This window comes from Pollachius pollachius (genome assembly GCF_949987615.1).
Source record: "Pollachius pollachius genome assembly, chromosome: 7".
Taxonomy (NCBI): Eukaryota; Metazoa; Chordata; class Actinopteri; order Gadiformes; family Gadidae; genus Pollachius; species Pollachius pollachius.
The window spans coordinates 11,754,055-11,765,412 of NC_136940.1; the positions used below are offsets into that span (position 1 = coordinate 11,754,055).

The window sequence follows — 11,358 nt, forward strand, 5'->3', positions numbered from 1 at the left end:
TTGTTGTCGTGGCTACGCCAGCTGTTGAAAATCACAAATTCTTCCTGAAAACAGGAAAGGCAGACAGATCAACTTGTGACCCTACTATCCATGTAGTTAAGACCATGCATTGGTCGCGTTTCCAAAATTAAGACGCCTTTACATACAGTTAATCAAAACCTAATGTTGTGTTTCCCTCCACTGCTTGAAACTAGCCAAAAACACTGTTATGCGCTCATTCTATCATTGTCATCACAGTGCTCACCAGTTACTTTCTCGTGCGCACCAGATACTTTCTTGTGCTCATGAGAAACGTTTAATTTTTATTTATTTTCCCCGGTGTCACTTTACGGGTTCTGTACCCAGCCATGGTTCCAGAACATGGAAAACAAAATCAACCGCGCAGGTCGCTTGTTATTCTTGTCATCGGCAGAGCACTGTCAATCACACACAGCCCGGTCAACGGCACATGTGATTGGAATGTACGTCGGCAGAGAGCAACCAATAGGTTTAGAGCCAAATGGTCCCGCCCCCACTTTTCCTTTTTGCAGATCAACGATTTCAGACCTTTGACTGTCAGGAGTGTCAAAACGAATGCGCGACAGAACACTGCCAATAATCAAGTGACTCAAAGCTTGCGCCTGTGTGGTCAAATCTCTGAAAAGTCAGTTCTGAAAAAATACATTGTAATGGTGTAAATTTACACCTTTACAAGTTTTTAAAAATAAATATTCAACCTTTCAAAACTTATTCCTCAATGTATGAACACCTGTTTGCAGAATCCCATTTACAAGGTTTCAATACCGGGAAACAATGAAATACACTGTTAGAACAGTGCCAGATTTGAAACTCTGCAAATGCGCTGGTGACATTTTTTAAACTTTGAAAATGTGTTTGTGGAAAAAAATTGAACTTTGAAAATGTGTTGGTGAAAATGATGAAGAAGATAAAATAGAACACAAAATCATGTTTGCAGATGTTTTATTTCTTTTTAGGCTATAATCTCTTTTTTCAGTGTTGCAAAACCTTTTTTACAAGGTGTTGAGTTTTCCAACCCAGACTTACAAGCCTTTGAAACTTTTTTTTTCAGGTTTGAATTATGGCAGGATACTGGCTCCATATCCTTGCGAATATGCCTCTTTGATTTGTTTTTCAATAAAATGCCAAAAACATTCCCATCTCATTCATATTTGGAGTGTAATTGGAAGAAACCTGTCACGTAGAACCGTTTTAAGCCGAAATAAATGGAAAATTAATGTTTAAAATATGATATTGTAGCGTCACAGGGTTTGTCCCAGTTGCCGCCGTTTCGGTTAAGACGCCTAAGTACTCCGGTAGGTCTGACTGGGAGGCGTTTCATGCTCAATTTGAACTGCTGGCTGACGCTGGGGGATGGACAGTAGAGGCTAAAGCATTGCAGCTGGCTTTGTGCCTCACAGACGACGCGTTGTCGTGCCTGCTGCTGCTTTCACCGGGGGAGGGACGGGATTACGGAGCTTTAGTGGGGGCCTTGCAGAGGCGGTTTGGACAATGTGTGAAGCCGGAGCTCCTTCGTAATGAGCTTGGTAACCGCTGCAGGAAGCCGGGGGAGTCGCTGAGGGTGTTGGCTAATGACATTGAGAGCCTGGCACGTAGGGCATATGCACACATGCCCCCCAGCGTGCAGAGCGAGTTGGCACGGGACCAGTTCATCAGAGCCCTCCTTCCTCTGGAGCTGCGGGTTCAAGTGCAATTACAGCACCCAATTTCTCTTCAGTCGGCTTTGGAGATGGCCGTGGAGAGGGAAATTGTGTGGGGCGCGGTCACTGAGGGGGGCCCGAGAGGGAGTTATCCGGCAGGGGGGGCAGCCCGGGGCCCAGTGGCGGAGGAAAAGCCGGCGTGGGCGACAGAAATTACGGAACTGATAAGGGCCGTATCACTGCAGCCGTCACGCATTCGACAGCGTCCCGACCAAAGAGCCTGTTGGGGGTGTGGCCAACCCGGACATTTGGTCAGAGATTGCCCAACACGCGCGGGTCCGGGAAATGCCACAGGGCCCGCACAGGGGGGGATGTGCGGACCTTAAACAGTTCTTCCCCCGCTCCCCCCGCCCCAGCTGTTCCAGAAACGGAGGGGCCACGTCAGCACAGGCGGGGGAGCCAAGACCCACTTCCCCCAGAAGCAGACGTCATCAAAGCTTCAAGGACGGCGATGGTGGTGGGTCGACTCGGTGACGGGGATTCATGCTATGTTCCTGTGGCCGTGGAGGGGGTGCCGTGTTCGGCCCTGGTGGATACCGGTTCATCAGTGACGGTGCTCAGACCAGACATGTGCCCGGAGTGGATTCGGTTGGAGCCCACTGACGTGCAGCTGCGCACGGCCACAGGGGGGCTGGCCCCGATTAAAGGTACGGGGCTACTTACATTGACTGTGGGGGGAAAGGACGTACGTCACCCAGTGTGGGTAGCAGTGGTGCAGGACCCATGTATTCTGGGCTGTGACTTTTTGAAGGCCACAGGTTGCCGACTCGATCTGGACGGGGGCACGGTGAGCTTCCGAGGGGGGCCTGTGATCGCTTTGTTGCCCACTGGCTCAGGTTCGGGGCCGCCCGTGGGGTCCATCTCGCCGGCAGTGTGTGCAGTAGAGCCCGAAGTCAGCGATCCCCTGCCCGTGGCGTCCGTAACCTTTCCCAGGACTTATGTGCCCAAAGCAGCCCAGGCCCAGTCACGACGACTGAAGGGGGGGGCGTCACCGCCGACCGTGAGGGAGATATGGCTAAAGAACCGGGAGGGGCTGGACGACCAGCAGCAGGAGCGGTTGTGGCAGTTGCTGCTGGAGTTCCAGGACAGTTTTGCTATGGGGGAGGATGACGTGGGCCGGACTCCCTTGGTGCTTCACGAGATCGACACTGGGGAGGCCAGGCCTACCAAGTGTCGGCCGCGTCGTCTCCCTTTGGCACGTCAGGAGGCGTGTGACCAAGCGGTGGAGGACATGCTGCAGGCAGGCGTAATTGAGCCTTGTGACAGTCCTTGGGCGTCCGCTGTCGTCATGGTCCCCAAAAAGAACAGCACCTGGCGGCTCTGCCCGGACTACAGGCCGGTGAATGGGGTGACCAAAAAAGATTCGTACCCGCTACCGCGAATCGACGAGTCCCTGGACTTAGTCTCGGGATCGTCCTGGTTCTCTGCCTTGGACCTCCGCAGTGGGTACTACCAGGTGCCCCTCTCCCCAGTAGCAGTGCCTGGTATACCTGGATGATATCTTGGCGCATGGCAGTGCCTTTGACTCCGCCCTCGAGTCCCTGCGTCGGGTGCTGGAACAGATCCGTGCAGCGGGCGAGAAGCAGCATCCAGATAAGTTTCACTTCATGCGCAGAGAGGTACAGTTCTTGGGGCACACAGTGGGGGGGAGGGTATCCGCACAATGGAAGCGAAAGTGCAGGCGGTTGCAGACTGGCCCACCCCGGCTAATCAGAGGCAGCTCAAGAGCTTCCTGGGCCTGGCTTCCTATTACCGGAAGTTTGTGCGGGGTTTTTCATGCTTGGCTGCTCCTCTTTACAGGCTGCTACAAAAGGACAGTGTTTTCCTGTGGACTGAGCAGTGCCAGGGGGCGTTCACCAGCCTTCAGCGTGCCCTGAGCGAGTCCTCCGTGCTGGCCCCAGCTGACCCCTCGCTGCCGTTCATGCTGGACACCGATGCTAGTGGCGTCGGGGTGGGAGGGGTGCTCTCCCAAGTGGGGCCCGATGGAGAGAGAGTGGTGGCGTACTTAAGCCGGGCCTTTAACAAGGCGGAGCGGCGTTACTGCGTTACCCGCAGAGAGCTCTTGGCCGTAGTGCTCTCCATCCGTCACTTCAGGTACTACCTCTGCGGCCTGCCTTTTACAGTGAGGACTGACCACTCTGCTCTCCAGTGGCTAATGACCTTCAAAGAGCCGGAAGGGCAGGTGGCCAGGTGGTTGGAGAAACTCCAGGCCTACGTCTTCCGAGTGGAACACACTCTCTCGGCGGCCCTGCGCTGCCGAGGGGTGTCACTGCTGCGAGAGGAAGGAGGCCCGCGAGAGAGAGCTGCGGGCAGAGGAGGAGGGATGCGCCGCGGTGCAGCAGTTGGAGGTCATCTGCCGAGGGTTGGAGACCATAGATGGAGGGGATTGGAGAAGGCAGCAGGAGCAGGATACCGACCTTCAGCCGGTGTTGCAGTGGGTGGAGGTGCAGCGAAAACCACCGTGGGAGGAGGTGGCCGCCCTCTCCAGAGATGTCAAGGGACTGTGGACCAAGTTCGGGGCTCTGCGCCTCTGCCGGGGCGTGCTGCAGCAGGCCTGGAAGGAGCCGGCCACGGGCGAAGAGAGGTGGCAGGTTGTGGTTCCCAAGGGCCTACAGGGGGCTGTGCTCGAGGCCATGCATGGAGCCGCAGGGTCGGGGCACTTTGGGGTTGCTAAGACACTCCGACGCCTACGCCAGGGTTTTTACTGGGGCCGGTCCACCGCACGGAAGGGCCCCACCGGGCGCTCACATGCTCCCCTTCAGCAGTTTCTGGTGGGTGCGCCTATGGAGAGGGTGGCGGTGGATGTGGTGGGGCCGCTGCCCCGCTCGGACCGTGGCAACCGCTTCGTTCTCACTGCCGTCGACTACTTCTCCAAGTGGCCCGAAGCCTATGCCATCCCCGATCAGGAAGCTGAGACCGTGGCCGACACCCTGTTGGAAGGCATGTTCAGCCGTTTTGGGGTGCCAGAGACATTGCATAGCGACCAGGGGAGAAATTTTGAGTCCCGGGTGTTCTCCGCTATGTGTGAGCACCTGGGCATCCACAAGACCCGCACCACTCCCCAGAGGCCGCAGAGTGATGGACTGGTGGGGCGCTTCCACCGCACCATGGGCCAACAGCTGGCCATCCTCACCTCCCAGCACCAGAGAGACTGGGATAACCACCTTCCCCTGGTTCTCATGGCTTGCCGCACTGCCTTGCAAGAGTCTACGTCATGCACGCCTTCCCTTCTCATGCTGGGAAGGGAGCTTCGTACCCCGGCGGAGTTGGCATTCGGTCATCCACCGGATGCCCCAGACTGTTCCCCTGGCCCTGAGTATGCCAGGAGACTCCAAGATCGCCTGGAGTCGGCCCACCTATTTGCCCAGGAGCAACAGCAGAGGGCAGGGGTGAGGCAGAAAAGGAATTACGACCTAAAAAGCAAAGGCCGGCATTTCCAGGCGGGAGAGCTAGTTTGGGTGTTCAATCCCCAAAGGAAGAAGGGGAGATGCCCTAAACTGGACAGTCCTTGAGTGGGCCCCTGTCGAGTTCTGGAGAGGCTGGGTGAGGTGGTGTACCGGTTGCACCTACCACCTAAAGGAAGAAGGGTGGCACTGCACAGAGACAGACTGGCTCCGTACAAAGGGGGTGCCTCCCCACTGGCCCAGGGGGGTCCCGTTACCCCTCGCTGCCGCCCTGCCGCCTCAAAGCCCACCCCCCCGGCGACACCGGCGGGGCCTCGGTCGGACGCCTTTACCCCAGCTGGCGGGGATAACCGGCCCTCCCCTGTATCCGATACCCTTTGCCCCCCGCCCCCCCGCCCCCTCCCAGGTGCTGAAGACCCCGTTCCCTTTGTACCGGAGGCCCGGGGAGGGGGTTCTCGACGGCCCAGGGGGCCACCAGGGCACTTAAAAGACTTTGTTTGCTATCGGTAGGATGAGTTTAGTAATTTTGTTCAGCGTTGTGCCTGTTGTTATGTGGGGGGGCACGTCATGTTAAAGAGAAGTTACGTTTATTCTGGGGGCTGTTTTTTTCTGTGATTCCTCGGGGCGAGGAACTGCCCTGTGAAGAACATTGTGAAGGGGGGGTAATGTAGCGTCACAGGGTTTGGGAGGAAGGGGCGGGCCTTCTGAGTGGGGGGTCCCGGGGGTTACCTTCCGTGTGGGTGTGTCCGGTTGTTTTTGTGTTCCGGTTGAGCTGCGCCTGTCTGCCCCTTTTGAGGAATCTAATAAAGCTCCTATGGACTTACTTCGCTCACTACCTCGCCTGTGGTCATTACAATATATTACGGGATTCGAACTCATACCATTGTGGGGGAAAATAATAATTAGGTTGGATTCCATTCCGTTGTACCTTAGCCCCATCGAGAATTTTTCTACCGTAGTAGAGAAATTATAAATTCTTCCTGAAAACACGAAAGGCAGCCAGATCAACTTGTGACCCTAATATCCATGTAGAGTTAAGACTATAAATTGGTCGTGTTTCAAAAAATAAGACCTCTTTACATCCAGTTAATCAAAACCTAATGTTGTGTTTCCCTCCACTGCTTGAAACTAGCCAAAAACACTGTCATGCGCTCAGTCTGTCATTCCGGTCGCCTGATGTGGTGTTGTCGTCCTCCTTCTCCAGATCGCCTCTGTAAGCAAAGCAGCGACTTGGGAAATCGATGTGACGCAAGGCGAATCACTGAGATACAACGTTTATTCAGATCAACAAAGCATAGGCCTACATTACGGGATTCGAACTCATACCATTGTGAGGGGGAAAATAACAAGTTCAGATTCTATTCCGTTGTCCCGTAGACACACAGAGATATTTTCCGCCGTAGTAGGCTTAATACAAATCACAAATTCTTCCTGAAAACACGAAAGGCAGCCAGATCAACTTGTGAAACTACTATCCATGTAGAGTTAAGACCATGAATTGGTCGCGTTTCCAAAAATAACACGCCTTTTCATCCAGTTAAAGGCGTCAATGTGACGCAATGTGACTTGCGTCACATTGATTTCCGAAGTCGCTGCTTTGCTTACAGAGACCATCCATTAAAAGGGGACAACAACACCACACCAGGCGACCGAAATGATAGAATGAGCGCAAACAGTGTTTTTGGCTATTTTCAAGCAGTGGAGGGAAACACAACATTAGGTTTTGATTAAGTGGATGTAAGGGCGTCTTATTTTTGGAAACTCGACCAATGCATGGTCTTAACTACACGGATAGTAGGGTCACAAGTTGATCTGGCTGCCTTTCTTGTTTTCAGGAAGAATGTGTGATTTTTACTACTACGACTGAGAATTACCCTGTGGGTCAACGGCACAATGGAATGGAATTGCAGTTTCTTATATTTTTCCCCCACAATGGTATGAGTTCGAATCCCGTAATGTATGTTTTGTTGATCTGAATAAACTTTGTGTCTCAAAGTGCTATCGCCTTGTGTCACATTGATTTCCGAAGTCGCTGCTTTGCTTACAGAGACGATCCAATAAGAGGTCAACACATCAGGCGACCGAAATGATAGAATGAGCGCATAACAGTGTTTTTGGCTAGTTTCAAGCAGTGGAGGGAAACACAACATTAGGTTTTGATTAACTGTATGTAAAGGCGTCTTATTTTTGGAAACGCGACCAATGCATGGTCTTAACTACATGGATAGTAGGGTTGATCTGACAAGTTGATCTGTCTGCCTTTCCTGTTTTCAGGAAGAATTTGTGATTTTCAACAGCTGGCGTAGCCACGACAACAAGCGACGCATTCGGCTGATGGTCACCAGTTAACACGGTCACGAGTTGAACTGAAACACCGGGACCCGCAACCGACAACAACCGGTTGTTAGTGTGGCTTTTTGCCGTTGGTTACGGGTTTTCAGTGACCTGGTTTGTTACATTAAAGTTCCTTCAAGTACTCATGACTGGAAATCGTTATGTCACCGGCGAGGTCATTACAATAGCATGTAACCGCGTTGTCTGATTACAGTTTACTTCATTTTTTACACCCTACCAGCTCTCGTTGTGAAGACTAGTCACCGCGCCATTTGTTTCAATGGGAATCGCGACGGTATACTTTCAATATTAAGTGTACATATTTATCATTTAAAATTCGTCCCAGCCTTTATACCACAGATACTATAGGGTCTATAGCATATAACCATGTTTTCTGATTACAGTTTAATGCATTTTTCACAATTAACCAGCTCTCGTTTTGAAGGCAGTGTTAATTTTGGCAGCTAGATTTAGTTTTGGGCTGCACAGGGTTCTGTTTATGAGAGCCCAAAACACCCGGGACCCTCACCATCATTGCTAATTCAAGTCTATTATCTTGCTGATATGTTAAACATCCAATAATCAACTACACCCCCATCCCGCTGCGTTTGGTTAAAGTTGTAATGTTGACGTTTGAGAATGAGAACGAGGAAGGCGCTGAGTCTGAGATCCGTGCATTCCATGACTCGATTCACCGCTACCAGAAACTCGACTGAACGAACGAACGAACGAATGATTCGCGAACGACTCCTCTTGGCGAACTGAATGACGCGAACTGAATCACGGAAACGAATCACTAAATTCAACCCTACCGGTTACCCGGGCAACCCGGTCCCTTCAACGTGCAAGCCCCCACCCTCCTGTTCTCCCAAGGCCCTCCCCCAGCTGACCTGATGATTCGCCCCCCACACTGATTGACAAGAAGAATATTCCAATGCATGCACATAGAAAAACTGGCATAACTGACAACGAAATACAATGTAACACATAACACACAAACTCTTTAAATGTTCCAGGGTCGCTACATTATGATATAATATAATAAGCTTGAATTGCACTAGCTCTCTTTTAAGGTATCCACAACATGATAAAAGAACTACAATATGCGTACCTAGATGCGTCATGAGGTGGCGTATGCAGATGGGTAAAAATCTGACGTCCCGGTACTGCGTACTGGTGAGTACCGGCCCAATTCAAGCACTGTGTGCAGGGCGAACTGAAATCGACGGCAGAATGAGCGGGGCTACCCAGTCTATGTAAACCCTACACCGAGTCTGTGTCCCTAGGTGGCAGCATATCGCCGATGAGTTGAAGACATGTCGCTTTCTTCCCCCAGAAGAAGCTACGTTTCGTTTTTCAGGAAACACGCTATACTGTGCGGTACCATAACGCATCTTGGTTATAATATAAATGTGGATTTCTGCAGTTTCCTACGGCCAGCAACTTTCACTGTTTCGCTTTGCAATTTCAGCACCAAGCCACGAGAGATGAGCCATTCTTGGAAGATGCTTGGTGCTGCTGGTCATGGGGACAGACATCCACTGTTCGGAGGAGCTATATCAGCTAGAATCCCACACAGTGCCAGGGACATCAGTGATGTGAGAGAGGTTCCAGACAACCAGGAGGTGTTTGCCCATTGCCACACCGACCAGAGTCTCATAGTGGAGCTGTTGGAGTTCGAGAGTAAAGTCGAAGACCAAGACGCCGCAAAGTATCACTTTGAGGACATCGCAGGGAGTAACAATGCGCTGAATCCGGGGACATGTGATGTCACTAGTGTTGTGCCCCTCTCCAAGTCAGAGCTCTCCCTGCCAGAATGCAGTTCTGGTTGGCTGCTGAATGGTGCTCAATGTGTGTCTAAATTCAACGAGGAAGCCAGAAATGCAGTGACGATCCACCTGGGCCTGTTCCGCCTGCCGCAGTTCTCCACAGACGTTCTAGTAACTTTCAACGACCCCCTCAGCATCAGCCCCGACAGCAGCAGCAGCAGCCGCAGCAGTGCATCCGGAACACAATCCGAAGAACCATGGACCGTGCAAGATTTCCATCGCTTGTTACACTCTTTTACACTACACGATCCCGGATTGTTTGGTTAGCTTGATGGGACCTCATTCTGCGCAGTGAATAAAGTTTAAATTGCCTACTAAACATGCCTAGTTACCCATATACTGTAGTTATAACATGACATTTCACCTCGGGAATCAATAAATTACAGTTGTATATCGTTGCAGAAGAACGATGAAAAACTAAACCAAACAAAAACTGCCTTTGATATTGTAATTCAATTAAAAACGTTTGTTTTGTTGCAAAAAACCTGATGGCCTTATACCAATCATGTCATCAATATTATTTTGCTTTGATATTATTTTGGAATAAATCCAATTCCTTTAGGCTATATGAAGATAAAAAAATATTTAAAAACATGGCCTAAATGTTATTTTTTTAAATGTTGGGTTAAGCCCAGAGCAAGCCCAGCTTTTATTGACAATAGGCTACAATAATCCTTTGAAGGTGTGACATATGATCTTGAGGGCAAAATTGATGACCCTTTCTCTTAAAGGTGACATATTATACCACCAGGGGCCTCTACGAATAGTCAAATCTCCTAACCTTTATGCCTCCTTTCCTTAGCCTGTGTGGAAAACGTCACCGGGTCAAGGAGAGATTAAAAGGTGCTTCCTTCCGAACATAGGAAAAGACAGATTTCAATCGGGTTATCGCCAACAGTGAGAATCACTTAGGTCGGACTTGGTCAACGGGAATATTTTAGGGCACTTGAATTCCAATTCACATGTGGAAAAAAAAGAGGCTACACTTATGTTGATGTTGAAATTAACTGCCCCAGTAGTCTTTCTTAAATGTGAAGTTGGCATTTTCTTTTCTTGTGGTGTATTTTATGTGCTTACTAACCAGCAATAAATGAATTCATTTATATTCAAATAATTATGTTTCTGGAATTGGTATCCATTATTATCAATTGTATTTTCTTCTCTTCTATTCTTCTGCTTTACCGCGTCTCTCATGCGTCTTCGCGTAGTGTCGGTAAACTTTGTCGGTGGCATGTTGCTTTAAATATTGCCGCCGTAAAGGAATTTGGGATATCTCTTTTCCTTTCGCAAAGGAAGCTCAGGAGTAACCTATGCTAATTGAGGGTTAAAGGAAGCATCGAGGCTCCTTTCCTAAGCATTTTTAGAATTCGAACCACCTTTTCTCCAAGCACTTCCGGGTCATTTCCATAGAAAAGGAAATTTCCTATGCAATAAAGAGAATTCGTAGAGGCCCTTAGACTGTCGTGGAACTACCGTTTTCGGAAGTTGGACTACAACAAGCGCTCTTTCGAGCCATGCGTTCTTGTATTGATTTCAATCAGGTTGTCGCCAACAGTGAGAATCACTTATGTCGGACTTGGCCAGCGGGAATATTTTGGGCCACTTGAATCCCAATTCACATGGGGAAAAAAAAAGAGGCTCAAGTTAAATGTTGACGTTGTAATGAACTGCCCCCAGTAGTTTTTCTTAAATGTGAAGTCAGCATTTTATTTCCTTACGGTGTATATTGTGTGCTTAATAACCAGCAATAAATGAATTCATTTCGATTCAAATGATACGTTTCTTGAATTAGTATCCATTATTATCAATTTTATTGTCTTCTCTTCTCTTCTGCTTTACCGCGTCTCTCATGCGTCCTCGCGTACAGTCGGTAAACTGGTGGCATCTTGCTTTAAAGGTCCTATGGCCTGCTACTTCATGGAGGCTTTAATATAGATATTAGTAGGCCCAAAACATAGTATTTGAAACAGTCCCGAAATTCAGCCGTGGTTCAGAATTACAGCCACTACGAGCCAGTCACACATTGAGCTTTCCCGAAATGTGCCGTTTCGGTGTCTGTAGCTTTAATGCAAA

At 49.9% G+C, this 11,358-nt stretch overlaps 1 protein-coding gene across 1 annotated transcript; it reads left to right on the forward strand.

Annotated features, from left to right (window-relative positions):
* The first annotated feature begins 8,824 nt into the window (after positions 1-8,824).
* Positions 8,825-10,364, forward strand: rangrf (RAN guanine nucleotide release factor). The gene has a single exon (XM_079739961.1). It carries the CDS (start codon positions 8,944-8,946, stop codon positions 9,550-9,552), a length of 609 nt encoding a protein of 202 aa, XP_079596087.1. The 5' UTR covers positions 8,825-8,943; the 3' UTR covers positions 9,553-10,364.
* Positions 10,365-11,358: the final 994 nt, after the last annotated feature.